This window comes from Dendrobates tinctorius, unplaced genomic scaffold, assembly GCF_039654945.1.
Source record: "Dendrobates tinctorius isolate UK_male_01 unplaced genomic scaffold, ASM3965494v1 ptg000071l, whole genome shotgun sequence".
NCBI classification, from domain to species: domain Eukaryota; kingdom Metazoa; phylum Chordata; class Amphibia; order Anura; family Dendrobatidae; genus Dendrobates; species Dendrobates tinctorius.
In genome coordinates, this window is record NW_027361739.1 from 5,319,227 (window position 1) to 5,339,613 (window position 20,387).

The 20,387-nt window shown below is 46.7% G+C and overlaps 1 protein-coding gene across 3 annotated transcripts in view; it reads right to left on the reverse strand.

Moving 5' to 3' along the window:
* Positions 1-5,240: 5,240 nt before the first annotated feature.
* Positions 5,241-20,387, reverse strand: part of LOC141096014 (somatotropin) — a 76,114-nt gene continuing 60,967 nt past the window's right edge. The window contains exons 1-6 of one of the 3 annotated variants that reach the window (XM_073582356.1): positions 15,908-16,316; positions 14,155-14,199; positions 7,526-7,683; positions 6,133-6,249; positions 5,865-6,017; positions 5,241-5,652 (exon numbers count right to left, since the gene is read on the reverse strand). In XM_073582356.1, coding sequence (XP_073438457.1) covers positions 5,449-5,652; positions 5,865-6,017; positions 6,133-6,249; positions 7,526-7,651 — 600 coding nt within the window. In that variant the 5' untranslated portion in view covers positions 7,652-7,683; positions 14,155-14,199; positions 15,908-16,316 and the 3' untranslated portion in view covers positions 5,241-5,448. Of the gene's footprint in view, positions 5,653-5,864; positions 6,018-6,132; positions 6,250-7,525; positions 7,684-7,975; positions 8,020-12,814; positions 14,200-15,907; positions 16,317-17,907; positions 17,950-20,387 lie in introns of those variants that run through there. The other 2 variants (XM_073582355.1, XM_073582354.1) reach the window with 2 other exon arrangements.

Consider the following 20,387-nt stretch of genomic DNA (forward strand, 5'->3'; position numbering starts at 1 on the left):
ACTTCACTTTCCCAATCTGTTGCAGACAAACAAGGTTTGTCAGACTCTGGTATCTGTGCTGGACAGGTTGTGTATTCCTCCCCCCGCTGCTGTTTGGGAGCTTCCATGGCCTACCCTTACCTCCTACTGATACCAACAATATCTGTAAGAGGGCTAGGCGGGAGAGTCATTCTAGATTGTCCTCTCGTTCCCTGTCTCCTCATGCAGGCTCTTCTAGGTGGGTTGGAGCCAAGTTAGACCAGTTTACAATGAAGGTCACTGGGGAAAAAAGTTCTCTTCTTCCACAGTCCAAGCCTCAGTGTCCTCTCCCTAAGCAGAGATTTCAACCCTTTCGTCCTTTTCGGCACTTCTCGCCTGCGGAAGATTCTTCCTGCTAGGAGAGGCCACAGGCACGACAGGGAAGGAGTAAAGCATCCTTTAAGCCGACACCCTCCTGGTGTCTCCGCAGTGCGCAAAGCCGATCCTCCAGGAGCAGGCCTAGCAGATTCTCTTCCGCATGACGTTTCTTTGCCGCCCAAGAAGTCTTCCTGGGTGGGCAGTCATCTACTGTTCTTCAGGGACGCTTGGCTTTCCTTTGTTAAGGACGCCTGATTACAAGAAAGAATTCACCCCACGGCCCTGAGATTGTTTTTTGAATCCTGCCCCCTCAAGGGACCCCTTTCTGGTTCCGGATTTTTTCGCAGCCATTGTCTCGCTCCTTCAGAGAGGTGACATCGTTCCTCTCTCACCTCAGGAGCATTTTACAGGTTTCTTTTCAAACCTTTGTAGTTCCAAAGAAGGACTGGCCTATCTCCAGGTCCCTATTTTTCTGTGACATCAGAAATTTCTATGATTCGTGGTATTGCTGGACCACTTTGTTTGTCGCTCTGCTGCTTGGGCTGGCAACCGCACCTAGGGTCTTTACAAAGATAATGGCAGCTGTGATGGCCATTTTGCGGACCAGGGCTCTAGTGGTCGTACCTTATCTGGACGATATCCTTATTAAAGCTCCATTCTTCTCTCTAGCCCAGAAAAGCCTTTCTATCACTCTCGAAAGCCAATATAATTAGCGGTCACTATGGAGCGCTGGGAAGGCGGTGAAGGAGGTTTATTAAAAGGGTGGTCCAATGCAGCTCCAGCCGTAAACCTCCAATGAAGGATGATAAGCTAAGACAATGTGAGTGTACCGTCTTTTAATCAATAAACTGCCACCTGATGAAGACGGACTGCTGTCGAAATGCGTTGTGGGCTAAAGAAGCTTTTGCTTTGTGTCCTTAGCGCTCCTTTGACCGTACACTTACATTGTCCTTTCTATCACTCTTGACACCAGGTCAACAAGTCCAAATCTTGTCTAGCTCCGACCTAGCATCTGATTTTCCTAGGCTTGCTTTTCGACACTCTCCAGACGAGGGTCTTTCTCCCTAAGGAAAAGAAAGCAGCTCTCCCATGGCGAATTTGCTCTCTTCAGGACCCTTGGGCTCTGTCCTATCGCTCGGCCATGGCGGTTCTGGCCTGGGTGGTGGCGGCTGCCAAAATGATACCCTTCGCTCAGTTCTGCACCAGGCCACTTCAGCTGACCATTCTGTCTCAATGGGACAGGCCCTTCTCTCCCTGGATCATCCAATTTGGATCGTGTTGCGAATCAGGGCATCCCTAAACTGGTGGCTGTTCTACCCCCTCATACGTCAGGGTTGGTCCTTCCTCCCTATCCACTGGCAAGTGGTTACAATGGATGCCAGTCTCCTCAGCTGAGGCGCTCTCTTCTGCAACCACATCGTCCAGGGCTGTTGGTCGCTGGAGGAGACATCTCTGCCAAAAAACGTTCTCGAAATCAGAGCCATTCTTCTGTCCCTTGTCCACTGGCAGTACCTTCTCAGGTGGCGTATATGGACCACCAGGGAAGAATTCGGCGTCCTCTGGCCATGAACAAGGTCTCCAAGATTCTTGTCTGGGCAGAGACCAAAGTTCTGGCATATTGTCGGTGAACATTACCAGCGTAGACAATTGGGCCGACGACTTTCTTAGCCGCGAGGGTCTTGCGGCAGTAGACTGGTTTCCATCAGGCCGTTTTTCATCAGATTTATCTCCGATGGGGCACTCCAGAAATGGATCTCACGGCTTCAACAATGAACAGAAAGGTCCCGCAATCCTTTCGCTGTGGGCGTGACAGCTCTGGCAATACCCTGGTCACAGTTCATCATTTCTTTTCTGTTGCCGCCTTTACACCTTATTCCCAGACTGTTAAAGATCAAAGCAGAAGGGGTGCAGGTCATCCTAATAGCGCCTCTGATATGCAGAGGTTGTCAACTTAGTCACAGATGCCCCTTGGAGATTTCCAGACAGATCAGATCTGCTTTCCCAGGGACACCTCTTCCACCGGAATTCTTGGTCGCGCGATTTGATGGCGTGGTTGTTGAAACTGCAGTTTTAAGAGCTTCCAGGTTTTCTGAGCGTGTGATTCCGGACGATGAGCCATACTCTGAAGCCAGTATCGTCTCGAGTCTACCATCAGACATGGAATGTTTTCTTCAATTCGTGTGAGGCTAATCACACTGTGCCTATGGTTTTCTTTCTTCCTTCTTTTCTGGCCTTCCTTCAAGGAGGGTTTGATGCAGGTCTAGCTCTCAGTTTTCTGAAGAGCCAAGTCTCTGTGTTATCCATTCTTTTCCAAAAGAATTTAGCTTTGCGTCCTCAGGTCAGAGCTTTTCTTCAAGGATTAGCTAATGCAGCTCCTCTATATCGACCGCCAGCAGATCCTTGGGACCTCAACCTGGTTCAGGAGGCTCTCAGGAGTCCCCCCTCTGAACGGCTCAGGGAGGTCTTTCTGCTTTTTCTATCTTGGAAGGTGGTTTTTCTCATGGCCATCAGTTCCATCAGACGGGTTTCGGAGCTGGCGGCTTTTGTTACACACCCCTCCTTATTCTACACCAGGATAAGGTGGTTTTACATCCTGTATCTTCTTTTCTCCCTAAGGGAGTGTCCATCTTTCATCTCAATGAGGACATTGTCCTCCTCTCTTTCTGCCAATCTGGAGCGATCCCTGAACAGTTTCAACCTAGTCAGGGCGATTCACGATTACCTTACTAGGACCGCCCTCTTCCGGAGGTCGGATTCTCTTTGTTATCCCAGAGGGTCTTCGCAGAGGCCTTTTGGCGTCAAAGGTTACAAACGCTCGCTGCATCCGGGATGGTAATATTGGAGGCTTCCTGGGGATGGCCCACTCTACTCGATCGGTGGGTGCTTCCTGAGCCATTCGCCATCGGGCATCCATCTTAAGGCTGGGTTCACACGTAGCGGAAATTACCGCGAGAATTCCGGAATTCCATTCCGCGGGAAAATCGCATTTTAAATTCCCGCGATTTTCCCAAGGAAAAACTAGCATTTTGCAAGCGTAATTAGCTTGCAGAATTGCTAGCATTTTCCAAGCGATCTGTAGTATCGCTTGGAGAACTGATTGACAGGTTGGTCACACTCGTCAAACATAGTGTTTGAAGAGTGTGACCAACTTTTTACTATTGAGGCCACCTATGCGGCATCAATAGTAAAAGATAGAATGTAAAAAATAATAATAATAAAAAAAATATTGTTGTTCTCACCTTCCGACGTCCCGCGCAGCCTTCCCGCCTCTCTCCACGCTCCCGGTCCCAGTAATCCTTTGCGACAATTACCGCAATGACGTCCGTTCTCGCGGGATCGCGACGTCTCGCGAATGACCGCGAGACTTCGCAATACCGCGAGAATGGACGTCATCACTCGCAAAGGCTTACTGGGACCGGGAGCGTGGAGAGAGGCTGGAAGGCTGCGCGGGACGTCGGAAGGTGAGAATAACAATATTTTTTATTTTAAATTCTATTTTTTACAGGGATATGGTACCCAAAGCCCGGAGGACAGTCTCCTCTCCTCCGGACAGTGGGTACCATCCGCAAATGTTCTGCTTACTTTTCGCATGGTGTTCACAGCCACATGCGGAAAGTAAGCAGAACAATGCATTCCTATGGGTGCGGGATCGCCGCAATTCCGCGACATTAATGAGCATGCTGCGTTTTTTACCGCGAAGTGATTCCGCCACGGTAAAAGCCGCAGCATTAGCACAGCATTGCGGAATCCCATAGGAATGAATGGGATGCTTATTTTTCGCGTTTTCGCGGCAAAATCGCGCGGTTAAAACCGCCGCGGAAACGTGAAGAAACCGCCACGTGTGAACTCCGCCTAAAACTTTGCAAAATGGCAACATAGTGTTCTATTCACAGGTTTGCAAAGTTCTGCAAGGTCCAAACCTACTCTACGGCAGATGCCAGCGTAGGTAGGAGAATCTTACAAGCTGCAGTAGCTAGTTCTTGGACCTGAATGGAGTTTGTTCTGTTTCCCTCCCTAGGGACTACTTTGGGACGTCCCATGGTTTCATGTGTCCCCCAAAGAAGCGATGAGTAACCAAAATCTTATTTTCTCTATCATAAAATATTTTTCTCGGAACCTTCATTGAGTGACACAGCACCCTCCCAGGCTTGGCAACTTTGACTTTTGCTATTATTACGGTTTGGTTTTGTGAATTTTCTTCTATATTTTTCTATTACATGTGGCTTCTCCTACTGCTTTCTCTCTAACTGATTAACCGAGTGCCAGTTGGTGGGGTGTACACTGTTGAGGAGGAGCTAATTTATTTGTGCATAGTGTCAGCCTCCTAGTGGCAGCAGCATACACCCATGGTTTCCTGTGTCCACCAATGAAGGCTCCAAATAAAGATTTTACGGTGAGTAACCAAAATATTATTTCTTCCCTTTCATGGGAATCTGTCACCATGTTTTTGAGAGTAGCATGATATATGGGCTGAGAACCCGATTCCATCAATATGTCACTTGCTGGTCTGCATGCTGTCATTTTGATACAGTCACTGTTTTTTCTGCTGCAAATGTAGCTGTGCTGAGAATGCTGAGCCCTGTATAACCCCACCACTGAATGGCTGCTTTCGGTGTACATTGACAGAAGTCAGTTAAACAGGAGGACTAGGAGGCTTAAGACTCCTAGTCCTTTTATGATAATCTCCTGTTGTTAAAACACTGACACTTTAAACAGCAACAAGAAGCCGAGTAAATGACACATTGCTGGAATCAGCGTCTCTGCCCTTATATTATGGTGCTTTCATATGACTGATAACACCTAAAACAGGTTTTTGTTATGTAAAGAGCGATGAGCATTGTGAGTATACATATTACTGTAGTTATTCTGAAGTAGATTATTAATGCCTTACAAGGATTCTGCTTCTTATTCTTTTATTATTTTACAATATACAAAGACATTTAAGAGACGAGGCAAAATACATTAGAAACACATATTCTTTGGTCAGGAAGTATAATAGTAGCATTACATTAACCATTCTGACTTTCTCCAAGTGGCTGATGATAAAATGCAGCAGGTTTCTGGGCTTCTTGTAAAAGGACAACCACTCGTAGCATTCCTTTTCTCCTTAATTTACACCATGCAGTTGCTCTCCACAAACCTCCGGCACTTCATCACTTTTAGGTAAGTCTCCACCTTGTGCATGTCTTTCTTGAAACAAGACAGGAGACCATAGTTTTTAATCCGTGCATCATCGTTGTTGTCTGGATGGGAATCAAATTTGTCATACGTGAAGTTCAATAGGCCGTAAATCCTGGCATTCCCATCATCTAGTTCCTGGCAAAAAAGATGAATCATTATAGGGATAGACTAGATCATCCATATCAGATGGAGGACACAGCACCCTAACTGATCAGCTATTCATACCATTGAATGAAGCTGTACGGCACATCTCCGTTCAATGTGTAGCAGCCGCTGCAGAGAACTGCAGTACAGGTGCGTTACTACTAGCTAACCAGCATGGGGAGCACTTTGAAGGTTCATCTTACCCTTATGAGAGCATATAATCCTTCTTCAAGATCTCGCAGTTTTTCATAGACCGCATTCCCGAACATTTGGTTGGTGAACAGTTTGTTCAGCGATTGCACCGGTGTCATCCAAGACTGAATGAGGGTGAGGGAGAATCGAAGAAGGTCCATGTCCTGTAATAAGTGGAAACTAGTTAAGAGTTTTGTTAGCGTTGTGGTTATGGTGGTAGACTCGTGACACAACCTTCAGGCTGTGAGGAAACAGTCTTCAGCGGAGGAAGCAACTTACTGATTTCTGGTGGGTGTTGTCCTTATCGGTTGGGGCTGGGATGCTTTCTGAGTAGCAGAACATTGCATAGGAGTTTTTATTTGAGTATCTCTTATCTTCACGGATGAATGTTCGTTCCTGGAAGAGAGATGTAAGCTAGTCAACAGCACAGTTGGCCATAGTGCGATGAGCAGTTCCCTTCATTACAAGCATCATCTGAGAATTAGGGCGCATGTAGACAACTGTCGTTTCCGTCTGAGAGCGATTTATCAAAACATTGGATCGCACTCGAGCAAATGCTATTTAATGAGGCTGTGTACATGTCCTATTTTTTTCCTTGGACCGTGTGGTCCGAGTAAAAAAAATTTCAGCATGCACTATTTTCTTCGGTAATCAAATCGCACTCGGCCATTCAAGTCTATGGGTTTGAGAAAAGAAAACGGACCACATTCTGAGTACGGTCCCTTTCATTCGGTTCATGAACTGACAGAATGGAGATTTTTTTTTTTTTTTTAATTCTCCACATCTGATCCCACTCTGACCATACTCTTATTGGAGTCTGATTATCATAATCGGACCGCTTTTTTCAGATGGAGAACATATGGTTGTGTGACCCTAACCTTATAGTAATTCAATTTGCATATCTAGGACCCCAATTTGCATACAATGGACTCCAGTTTGAAGTCTGCCAACCACTGGGGCCCATTAGGAAGCAGCCCATACATTTTCAATAGTTATTCTCCAAGTGCCTAATCAGCAGGATGACTATCATTCTTGCCCTTCCCATACACATGTATGTTGGCTTGGCATGTGTTCTCACTAGGGAAAAAGCCATTGCCAGACACTTGTGGTGAGGGCTTATCTCCTCTGAGAACAAAAGGATAAGGCTTTGAATTTTAACAGCCTGATCCTTCTTTCCCTCAATATCTGTCATTAAGAGACCCCCCCCATACGCAAAAGAAAACATGCAGTCCTGCCAAAATCAAGGGGTTAGGTTAATAATAATATATATTTTTTTTTTATAGGGTTTTATAGGTTGATTACTTCTGATGTATACTGGCCTTACAGACCTGCTATGCTAAGTAAAATTCCAGAACTCTACCGACGTTTTGCCGGAAATGGCGCTACTACCAGGTACTGAGTAGGAACTGCAACACAGCTTGGCTTACTTTAATGAGACTGTTTAGCAATTCTCTGCACATTAGCTGCCCAGGAGCAGGATATTGTCAGAAAGAAGCTGAAGTAGCCACACTCCCACCATTCTAGGCATTACTAAAAGTCTGAGTGATTAGATACTCCCTCAATCTGGACATTGGAGGTATACCATAATATATGGCATCAGTGGCTCGGTGGAGAATCCCTTTAGATATAAAGGCTATCCATTTTCTATTCCAATCATTAGTCCAGTACTTACATAGTCTCTGTATGTGTCTGCCACCACCTGATGAATGTACTGTGCCCTGATTACAGCATTGTTGAGGAGACTGGCAAGAGGTATCTGGGGGAAGGCACTGAACCCCGGAGGACTTTGAAGGCACATGATGAGCAGCAGTCCAAGCGAGGAGCACAGTCCTAGGAACAGAAGTAATGAACCATATAAGTTAATATGAGATAATAAATTATGATGCCACCACCTTTCAGACATTACTGAATGTATATTCTGGACTGGACCATCTGTTGGCCACCATTATTTTCATACATTTGATGAGCTGGTAGGAGAAGTGCCGTCCCTGCCCACAGATTGTGCTTGGTATTGCTTAATCCCGTAAGTTGCAATATCGAGTCACAACCTACGGACAGATGGGACTTTTTTTGGAAGGCAGCAACCATGGTTTTTTTTCTAGCCATCTACTTGAAGACATACCTGAAGCCATTGCTTTCTGGTTGTGAAGCAGTTGGTGGTGCAGGTCTTCCTGATGTAAGGACCAAGTCCGGTCTCAGCCATTTATATATGTAAAGTGATTAATAATCAAAAGGTTTTTACAACGGTCAGGTCACAACTAATACATGTATGAAATGTTTCTCATGTGACACTTCTTTAATATGGATAAAACAAGGTGACATTTCTCCTCATCCAAACATCTATATACAGTATTTCTGTAAAGCTCATATTACCGCTCGCATTATTCCATTCACGGAACGTAGCTTTGCTCTCATTGAATACTATGTGGATTGTTCTGATCCATTAATGCAATAAGTGACACCTATGTCCTGTGTATTAAATAGGCAGAAATCCACCCGCTCTTTGACTACACATCCATCCTGAATATTAAAGAAGTGGACAGACGTAGAGTAGACTCTGAGGGAGACCTTGCGCTCACCCCACACTATTTGTTGTTGTCTCCATACACTGCTTTCATACTGGCCTATTTATCTTTTGTTTTACTTTATATACACATCGTTTCTAGCTCTATCGGGTCATGTGTCTGATGCCATGAAAAATGGGATTTGGACAGAACCCCGACAGGAGCGGTTCACTGTAACGAGGGAGATAGTGACTTTGTTTTCCATTTGGACTCTAATCTGGAAGTGTCTGTCTTTTGTAGTGGACACAAAATGGTGGTAAGACAGACAGTGACTGCTGGAATGGAAGCTACGCAAAGTAACTTTGTCATCTTAGCAAATGGCTCCATACTCCGAATCCCTCAGAGCTTCAGATGCAATCCCTGAGAGAGCCAGAAACATGTGGCCCGAACGTGACGTGCATAAAGCCTTGTACCTCAACATCCAGACCTCCTGACTTTACTCATCTGACCCTAGATTACAATAGTGCGCTTGACAGAAAGTCTGGTTATTGTCGCTGTAATACAGTGGCCTTATTACAGCTGTCTTGAATTAACCTGAAGGTCCATTTACACTGCACAATCATTGGTAACGAATTCTAGAAATGCTTTGTGACAACACAGTTATGTGATAAATCTGCACTGCTGTTGAACCTGTTAAATCTGTGTCTGTCATCTGTCGAGCCGAAAGGTATTCCGGAGTACATGAAAGACTTCGACGAAGATGTATTCTCTGAAAGCGAGGCCGAGACGTTGCCGCCACATAGACCCTTTGACTGTGCTATCGAGCTAGTCCCGGGGGCTAAGGTGCCTATAGCCCGTCTGTTTAATTTATCTGGCCCTGAGCACTTAGCTATGAAGGATTACATTGCTGAGAGTCTTCTCAAGGGACACATACGTCCCTCAGTCTCACCTGTGGCGGCAGGTTTTTTTTTTTTGTAAAGAAAAAAGATGGCGGGTTACGTCCCTGTCTCGATTTTCGTGAGCTTAATAAGATTACTGTACGGAAAACGTACCCCCTTCTGTTGATTCCCGATTTGTGTAACCAACTATCGGGCAAAATAGTTCTCTAAACTGGATCATCGGGGGGCATATAATTTGATAAGGGTCCGGGAAGGGGATAAATGGAAAACGGCGTTCCTCACGTCCGGGGGACTGTTTGAAAATGTAGTCATGCCGTTTGGTCTTACCAATGCCCTCGCCATATTTCAGAATTTCATCAACGTAGTATTCTCGGATCTCATTGGTCATTTTGTTGTTATCTACTTAGATGATATTTTGATATACTCCTCCGACAGTCATTCTCATCTGAAACATGTACGAACCGTTCTCCAAAGACTGAGGGAAAATCATCTGTTTGCCAAATTGGAGAAATGTGTGTTTTTTGTTCAGGAATTGTCTTTTTTGGGATTAATTGTGTCCTGTGAGGGTTTTCGCATGGACCCCAAGAAGGTGCAGGCCATTGCGGATTGGGTGCAACCCCGAGATCTTAAGGGTTTTCAGCGCTTCTTGGGGTTCGCCAATTATTACCGCAAATTTATTCAGGGGTTTTCGCAGTTGATCAAACCACTCACAGATCTAACATGCAAAGGTGCGGATTTGAGTAATTGGTCCTCGCTCGCAAAAGAGGCCTTTGCGACTCTGAAAAAATGCTTTATGTCTGCTCCTGTGTTAGTACAGCCAGATCCGTCCCAACCATTTGTTGTGGAAGTGGACGCCTCCGAGGTGGGGGTGGGTGCAGTGTTGTCCCAAGGGCCTGCCACTCTAACCAACCTCAGGCCATGTGCTTTCTTTTCCAGGAAGTTCTCTGCTGCTGAAAGAAATTACGATGTAGGCAATGGAGAGCTTCTTGTGGTCAAATTGGCGTTTGAAGAATGGAGGCACTTTTTGGAGGGGGCCAGTCACCCCGTTACTGTGATCACCGATCACAAAAATTTGTCATACATTGAGTCTGCTAAAAGACTAACGCTCAGACAGGCCCGTTGGTCGCTTTTTTTTTCCCGTTTTCAGTTTACTATTACATTTCGACTAGGGTCAAAGAATGTCAAAGCTGACGCCTTATCTCGAAGTTTTCATCCTGTGTCTTCCCCTGAGCCACCGTCCTCCATTCTTCACCCTGGGGTTGTGTTAGCAGGGATCTCGTCTGAATTGGAAAGGGAGATTGAGGGGGCCCAGTCGCTGGCTCCTGCGGCCAAGCCATGGGGCAAGTTGTTTGTCCTAGAGCAACTTCACCTTAAACTCTTGCAGGAGTTCCATGAATCCAAGCTGAGTGCTCACCATGGTATATCAGCCATGCGTCTGGCGGTGGCTAGGATCTTTTGGTGGCCTACCACTTGGTTCTGACATAAAAAAAATTCATTTCTGGTTGTGGGGTCTGCGCTCATTCTAAAAGCTCTCATAGCCGGCCGGCGGGGGAGCTGATGCCCTTGGCAGTTCCCGAAAGACCATGGACCCACCATGGATTTTGCTACCAATCTTCCTTCATCCAGGGGTAATACGGTGGTATGGGTAGTCGTGGACAGATTTTCAAAGCAGGCTCATTTTGTACCCCGGTCCGCACTACCTTCAGCTTAGACTTTATCCAGATTGTTTGTGCATCATGTGGTCCGTTTGCATGGGGTACCCCTGAATGTGGTGTCTGATCGTGGTAATCAGTTTGTGGCTAAGTTTTGGCATGCTTTCTGCAAAAGATTAGGGATGTCTCTGTCCATTTCGTCTGCATACCATCCTGAGAGCAATGGTCAGACGGAACGCACTAATCAGTCTCTGGAACAGATCCTCAGATGTCTGACTTCTGCTAGACAGAATGACTGGTGTGATGTACTGCTGTTGGCTGAATTTGCCTTCAATAGTCGGGTGAGTCAATCCACAGGTATGTCTCCTTTTTTGATCAACTATGGGTTCAGTCCTCATTTTGGTGAGTTTTCTCGTCTGGATTCGGGGTGTCCCGGGGCTGAGGGCTCTGTTCAGCGATTAAAAAATACGTGGGCGGAAGTCCAGCGGAATATATCTAGGTGTCAAGGCAGGTATAAGTTTTTCGCGGACAGGAAACGAACACCTGGTCCCACGTTTCAGGTTGGAGAGAAAGTTTGGCTCTCCATGCGAAACATTAAGTTGAAGATTCCTTCAGCCAAGTTGGGCCACAAATTCATTGGCCCGTACAAGATTGTGGAAAAAATCAATCCAGTGGCGTACAGGCTGTGCCTTCCACCCTCTTTCAAGATCCCTAACGTCTTCCATAGATCTCTACTGAAACCTTTTGAAGCAGTCCGGGGAGAGTCCGAGTTCGCTGCTTCTCCGGTTTTGGTTGAGGGACATGTGGAATATGAGATTGATATATCGTAGATTCCAGGTTGGTACGGCAGTGAGTAACAGTACCTGGTTCATTGGAAGGGGTATGGGCTGGAGGACAGGTCCTGGGTGCCGGCCCGGTTGATGCATGCGGATCACCTGTTTCGGGCTTTCCATGCTAGGTACCCGGGCAAGCCTGGGGGTCCAGAGGCCCCCCGTTGAGAGGGGGGTACTGTCATGATCCCAGTGTAGGTTGGACCCACACGCTTGGGGTTAATGTCTGGAACCAGTGCTGGTGGACCTGCACTTCTGGGGTTAAATGTTATGATCTCAGTGCAAGGCTCTTACCTGCACACCTGGGGCTTATTGTGGCCTCTCCTTGGTTCTGGGAAAGCTTTTTATAGCCTCAGGAAGCTCCAATCCCCGTCAGTTATACTTTCGCCCCTGGCAGAGTGTGTTGACCCCTGAGTGTGTTTGTGCTGTGTTCTTGTTTGCCTGATACTTTGGTTTCGACTCGGTCTGTTCTCTGGATACTGCTTGTTAGATTCTGCTTGGTACATTCTATGTCTGTTTGGCTTTGACCGCTGCCTGGCCCCGACTATCCGTTCTGTCTCATCCCTGGTACTGTACTGCTATCTCTGTGTATGACCCCCGTTTGTCTGACCTGAGCATTCCTGTAGTTGTGTCCTGCCGATCTCTGGCAGCAGGACGCTAAACCCCGCCTCTTGCAGTCACATGACCGTAGGTCCTTCACTGCTTGCTAACTTCAGTCTCAAGGTCCTGTTTGCCTGAGCTTCCCGGCCGTATCTGACCCCGGCCCCCCTGCAGTGTGGGTGAGTCCCTGCTCAGCAGTGGCTGCACGCCAGCGCTGACAGGACCATGACAAGGATAAAGTGCAGATGTTAAAAAAAATCCCATTCACACATGAGGTCAAAAACCAAACAACCTCCATGGTGTGATTTTATTTTATGGCGGCATGCTCTGTCCATTGAGACAGTGTCAAGGAGTTAATGCTTCCTTGTGTTTTTTTTTTTTGTTTTTGTTTTTTTTTCGACACTTTTGCCAACCAAGAGGTAGGACATTGGCGTTAAAGTTTTGAAAACTCGAGAAAATTGAATGCTATGAGCAAATCCTCGTAATAATTTTATTTTTCTGCATTTATTACACACTTACGTCTATGCATCAGGGAACATAGTAATAGCACCATATTATATAAGGAGCAAATCGATTACATATCTGAACAATCAAATCATTGAAACACTTTCCTCTAAATGCAAATGATGGAGTGAGTAAAATATAATAAAGTCTGCCATGAAAGTAGCTTATTTATTAGAGCAGTCTGTCAGCACAAAATGACTGTAAAAACCAAGCAGTGACTCGGAGCACTCATGGCGTAGCAAAGCAGTTTCTGCACCTTCCCACCTGCTTGTTTTCCATGGATCTCTGCCTTCATCTTTCTAGGAGCTAGAGCTGACAAGGAAAAGGAGAAGCGGAAGATGAAAGTAGGTGGGAAGTTGCACTTAACTGACTGGCCACACCAAGGGGGAACCAAGCTTGATTTGAACAGTCATTTTGTGTTGACAGACTGCCTTTAACATAGCTTTAGATCAGTGGACTGGAACCGGTGCCTTTCTACTGGTGGTGAAACAATAGTTTCCTTTAGATATTGATGATGTACCTTTACTATAATATGATCAAAGGGTTTGAGAGGTTCAAAACCATTAGGACACTTTACTGAACATTGCGGGCGGTTCACTTTGAGAATTGGCACCCACAGTTGGCACATTATGATATACAAAGGGGTCGTTAGATTTCAAAAACCTAATTTCAGATTTTTTTGATAGGTCAAATTTGGGTTATTAGCAGGGGTTTATCATAAGGAACCTCCATCAGCTAGACAAAGCAGAGCGTGGCTGTGGAGCTTTTGTCTAGTGGAGCAACATTCCTGTTCGTTACATAGACCAACAAATTTAATAGACACAATGTAATACCTATTTCACCCTGTGGGGGTGTTGCAGGAAAATTGAAACCTTACTACCATGTACAGCTGGCTGCAATAGCCCTAGATCAGTCTGTTATAACGAAAAGGAATGATAAAAATTGAAAAACCCCTGTAAGATGGATTTCAAGCAAAAAACATCCGAACAACGCCTGATAGCTATAATATACGGTACATTTAGGATTTTCATAGGTGTAGCAGGCTATACATTGCTAAAGCTGGGTACATATTAGTCCCAGAAGGCAGAGGAGAAAACGAATGAGGACAAGATCGCACAACATAGTAGTCTTTCCTTGTTCATTCACGGCAAGTCCATCCTCATCACTTTGGGTTCCAACCAGAGTATTCTGGTTTAGTCTTGACTATGAACCCAAGACTTGGCAATAAAGGGTCAGTATATCCTCCACCGTGACACTTCTATTCAAGGCACGGGTGCTCGCCCTCCATGGTTTTGGCTGCAAGGACTCTTACGTTTTGGATGTCTTCATAGGTCGCTGTTTGATAGGCTTCCAGCCCCTGTGTAATGCACAACACAAAATATAAGTACACATACTAGATGTGTCCGCAACAAAGCGTACTGTGGGCAATGACAAACCAATACTAAATATATTGTACCCGGTTCACGGCTCTATTAGGATCTGGCATATGGGCCAATGAAACATGAGCATATTTATGCGCCTCTATTATGGCGAATGGAAAACCCAGTGATCCTAATCACTCTGAGCTAATAGCCCAATAGTGATTTATAATGCAGTTCAGGTCAGATTGGCAATTGCGGCCATAAGATGGATGTATGTAAAAATGCCCTCATACTAGCTTTGTGTAGGTGTTTGTGCACGCAGTGGCTTTTTCAGGCGGCTTCCTTCCTATAAAATGAACAATGCTGTGTCCATGTTCCATTTTATATCACGTCTTTTGACTGTTACACGTTTGGTAAACCCAGAAGTGGTTAAAAAAGTGACTTGCTTATTCTTCTGCTCTGTAGACTAAAAGACACCGGTTGCCGCAAGAACGATGGCGAAACCACTTCAGGAAAATGACCCCTTGCATTTTCCTGTGGCGGCTTTGCCTGGGAAAACTCTGAAGGCTGCATCCCCCATTCTAAAATTTCTATCCTTCTAGCAGTACATTAAAGTCTCCACTAGATGTCTCACTCCCATCCTACAGGACTGATTTTGCCAGCAAATCCCCGATACATGATGCATTTGGACTCTGAACATTGAGTTTGAGCCCCACATGTGCCATATATGCCATTTTTGCAATTGGGATTCATCAATCGTTTTGCACCGTTTACCTTGAGGTTGCACTATGCATTGTTTGCTGCAGAATGAGTTATCTAAAAATCTGTCAGTGAGCTCAGTCTGATAGATGAGTTTGTAACTTTTTTTTTTATATGTCTTATTCTGACCTGCTCTAAGTTGACTTGTGACCACAGACCACATCAAATACGAATGTGCACGGCAACAAAGAGCGTGTAAAAGCCAAAAGGTGGAAAATTTTTAATGACGACACCCAATTGCAAAAATGATTTTTTTTAGCCACAAATACATGCATTTAGGTGAAAAACAAAATCGGACAACCCCTTTAAGCAAAGAAATCCAATATGGTTGGAAATTTTGCACTAATAAGAACCCTTATAACGTTTTATCCCATGTGGAAACACTGAATGCATGGTTTTGGTGAACCTGTCTTTTTATACTGACTTGCAGGAGATGTCAAGGAGTCATGTGAGACGTAGAGTCGTAGTATAAGGGGCAGGCAGTGAGAAAAATCCTATTATGTCCCACAGCAGATGGCAAAACAAGCCCAGAGAAGTAGAGGTTGTCCACGTGCTATAATACAGGCTTGGACTGGCCCACAGGAGAACAGGCGAATCCTCTGGTGGGCCCCTATGCAGTACTTGCACAATATACTTCAATCACTATGTACAGACAAAGGCAGCATCTTATACATATACCAATCTACTGTAACGCCGGTGTGTTTGTACTTGGCTTCCCTGGCGTTACTCTGCATGTCTGCATTAACCCTTTGCTCCTCTCCTAACTAGCAGGGATACTGTTGCCTGTTACCGTTATGGATGCTGCTCAGTTCCCTGCACCGCTGCGTAGCCGTACATGCGTGCGTGGCTCCGCTGCTTTGCAAGACCACCCGCTGGTACGGTCCCTGGCTGCTGTTGTGGAAAGCTATCCGTGGGTATAGGTCCTCTGCATTATGTATGGCTTACCACTTGTGTTCAGGCTTGCAGCTCTCGCCAGGTGTCCTCTGCAATGCTGATTTCTGTTTGGCCTTGCTTAGGGTGCGCGCGGTCACACCTCCCCTGCTTTTATGAGGAATGGGTGTGTGCTACAATTGCTGCTCCAGCCTATCGCTGTGAGGCAACTGCTATATAAAGTTCCCTCCCCCTTTGGGGCATCGCCATAGCTTTGCATTGAGTTCCTGAACCTAGCGATGTAAGTATGTGTGTTCAGTGCCTGCTCTGATTGTTATCACTTCTGCGGGAGCTGTTGCTCTTTGTCCCAGTGTAAACTGTGTTTTGCCGCCTGCCAGGAGGCAGAATATCTTGGCCCTTGTTCCTGTCCGCCCTCCCAGGAGGCAGAATATCCTTGCCCTTGTCTGCCCTCCCAGGAGGCAGAATATCGTGGTCCCTGTGTTTATGTGTGGAGTCTTGCCTTGCACCTGTGTCTTGTTTCCTGGATTTGTTCCTGAACCCGACCCTGTCTGAATTGTCTTGTTTCTTCGCCTGCTCTGGGGGCAGTAATACCCAGATCGCCCTTCCTGGAGGCTGCATACCCAGGCCCGTCTATGTTGTGTCTTGTTCCCTGAATTCTGGACCTGCTCCTTTACCTGACCCTGTCTGAACTGTGTCCTCTGTGGGATGTTCCTGAGGTCCCTCTGTGTCTTGAACCCTGTGCCCAGTGACTGTGACTCTTTGCTTCCTGACTTGCTGTGATTTAACCTGGGTTCATCTTGGAAGTAGGAGTCCGGAGTGTCCGCTGAGTTTCTGCCACTCTGTGCTCAGCTGGGGATTCGGTGCAATTCCCTGCAGGTTCCAGTCCAACCCAGCAGGCTTTGCATCAGACCGCTGGGGTTCCTTTCTAGGTTGCTGCCAGATGACCGGAGCTTGATGACAGTGGCCTCTCGTCCGGAGCCTGATGTCGGTGTCTACGACCTCTTCCAGATGTGCGGTGCCTGATGTCCTCTGCCAGATGTCCGGATCCTATGCTTCCCTGCCTGATGTCTGGAGCCTGCCGATCGCTGCCAGTGGTCCGGAGTCCGATGACTGTGGCCTGATGTCCGCAGCCTGATGTCCGGATCCTGTCGATCGCTGCCAGATGTCCGGAGTCCGATGCCAGTGTGCTGATGCTCTGAGATTCGAGTCTTGATGCCGTGCCCGTGTTCCTGGTGGCCTGCCTGTGTCCCGATGTTCCGCCAATTCCCTGAGGTCCACCCAGTGATGACGTCCTTCTGGGATCGGTGTTTGATGTTCTCCTGCTGAGCCTGTGCTACGTCTGAGAGGCCGTCCTAGTATACCCGTGCCAGACGACCCTGGACTGCATCAACCCATGATGACCCCTGCCATCGTCTGAGGTCGGTGTCTGATGTTCTCCTGCTGAGCCTGTGCTACGCTTGAGGAAGAGGCCGCCCTAGTATGCCCGTGCCAGACAACCCTGGACTTCATCAACCCGTGATGTCCTCCTGCCTTCGTCTGTTATCCTGAAACGTGTACCCTTCCCTGATGTGCGGAATCGGGAGCCTGGCATTATGTTCTGTTTATATACTTTGTTTTGACTTTGAGTAAAACTTTATGTCTATACCTGAAGTTGTGTTGTGTCGTTCTGCCTCCTCGTCCACATGCTCAGCTGCCACAGACCCCGGTCGCTACTCTTCCCTAGTCTGGGTAGGCCCGGGTCCACCCTGTGGTCCAGTGGGTCCACATTCCATCCCCACCTGGGACACTGGCCCCACGTCGGCGTGGTCGGTCGACATGGAGGCGCCGGCTCGGCCGCGGTCGTAGTCATGACATATACCCAGTTCACTGTTATATAAATTTGTGATTGAGGATAATGTCACATTTGTAGCTGAAATGTGGGGCCCTGGAGTTGGTTACTGGTGGGCCCTTAGCACCACCATCCGATACTGACTGTATGTAGCTAATTCTAACAACTCTTCTCCAATAGAATTCTGTCTATGGCCAATTGTACAGTGTTAATGTGCAGCACTTACCTCATATGTATGGTCCTCGATCTTTAAACTGCGTTTTCTTTTCTGTTAAAGGAGCAAAATAAGAGTTATTAGTGCTGGTTATAGCCTGTTATATGTAACACTAGATGGTGGCTCAATTCTATCGCATCGGGAATTCTAGAATATGGCCAGCGGGAGACCGACGTTCATTAGATGGTCCAGGACGATCCACCATGATCGGCGATCTCACAGCGGGGGCCTGGTCGCTGCTGCATGTCACACTGAGGCTAAGTACCCAAGTTGCAGACTCCCGCCGCGGGAAAAACGCATGCGCGTTCCCATGGAAAACATGCGTTTTTCATGCGATTTTCGCCTGCGGAATTCAAGCGCATTCCAAGCGATTTGAAGCATCGCTTGGAATGTGATTGACAGGTTGGTCACACTTGTCAAGCATAGTGTTTGACAATTGTGATCAACTTTTTACTATTGTTGCTGCCTATGCAGCATCAATAGTAAAAGATAAAAAAGGTTATTCTCACCTTCCTACGGCCCCCGATCTCCTCTCCATGCTCCTGGCATCTTCCAGTCCCAGTAATGCTTAGCGCGAAGAACCGGAGATGACGTCACTCTCGCGAGAGCGCGACGTCATCAGCGGTCTTTCGCACAAAGCATTACTGGGACAGGAAGATGCCAGGCACGCGGTGAGAGGAGGGAAAGTGTCCGGGGGCAGTCGGAGGGTGAGTATATCACTTTTTTTTTTTTTAATTCTAATTTTTTTTTTACAGGTTTATGGTACCCAGGACCTGGAGGAGAGTCTCCTCTCCTCTGGACCCTGGGTACCATCCGCACATTGAGCGCTGCGCCGGTCATCTCCCAGTTGCGTCGCTGACCTCCATGCGGCAGGAGACGACCCTCGGCAACCGTCGGGAGATCTGCGGCTAACCATAAACCTGTAAAAAAATAGAATTAAAAAAAAAAGTGATATACTCACCCTCCGACTGCCCCCGGACATTATTATCTATACAAGATTGAAAGCTTATAATGAATGGTGTCTATGAGGAAACACACTTGAAGAGGGAGCTCCAGGGAAAATCCCTAAAAAGCGGCAAAAACGCATTTTTCTGGAGGCATCCTGCCCGCAAACCTTCCTTAACGGACCCCCCACTGCACCAAGAATACCCCCATCCTATATTTTCCAAAGAATTTATTTATTTATTTTTTTGCATGGGGCTGAGGACTAATATTACCAACCGGAGCCTGTGGGACCTACTGACTCAGGGAAGCTTAAGAACCCTGTACCTGGGCTTATCCTCTGCCCACAATCGCTCCCTACAACCAAGGATCCCACAAAAATCCTACAACATAGACCCCCGGACATTTTTCTGCAGTTGTGGCATCCCTGGCTGACACCAGAGAATAGAGGCACAGCGCCATCACGCTCTATATATAGCATGAAACGCCGCATTCTCCCCTCCATCGGTGTCTGAGGGGACCCCGCGGAGATTTCAAAACTCAATAAGATCCCCCAAGTTCCTTCATAGAAGCAGGACCTGGACCTCTACAACCCTGCCTGCAAGGTAATAGCACCACTGAAGCGCCATTAAAACATACTTGGAGACCTGCTATCTGATTAGTGCAGGTCTCCAAACGTAGCAGGGGACCCCTGGGACTAAACCGCAGGGTTAGCACCGCTCTTTGAGGCCATATAGTGGGGGCACAACAGCGATATTCGCGGCCTTCTTTTGCCGCGATTTACCGAAAATATCACTCCGCCGCTTAAATTTAGTCCCCGGCTTCACCCTGGCGTTCACTGGAGGCCCAAAAAAGTAGTTCCTCCAAAAAGGGATATAGAGCCGATTTAGGGGGGCCCCACTGGACTGATAATTATTGTATGTGCCTCCCCCCATCCCCACTACTAATTGGACCCTCTGGTTTTACCCGCAATTGAGACTTTTAATATTTGCAATTGATGTCTATGGGAAGTAGTTCCGGCCGATTTCTCAGTGCATCAGGAAGTGGCTGATAACAGCGAGACTCAAGTGGAAATAGCTTTAACAAAATTTTCTATTCCCTGCCCTAATTTGCACACATAATAAAGGATCCCTTGACTTAGTGGCCTTGATCTTTGCCCCTATTTTTGTGACTGATTATAGTGCTGCCGGCAATCTTGGGCACATAGAGTTAAATTTGCCCGTCCTTCTCACTCTCAATCACGATCATGAGCAACCAAAAATTTAAGGGGAAAAATGTCCCTTCTACCCCAATCAAAACTCAACTGGGGTCACAATTTGACAGACCACAGGGCCGCAGAGATCAAGAAAGAAACAGACCTAGTCTCATCGCCTCTCCCAGGCGTAGATCCAGATCTCCGCAGAGGGATAAGCCTCGCTTATTGGACTATGGACTCAACAACAATTCTGCAGGCGATAAATCATCCGCTACCAAAATGGATTCCTCTGTAAATTTAAAGAGAACAAACCCAGAAGCCTATAATGAAAAATTTAACTTTTCTGGGAACAATT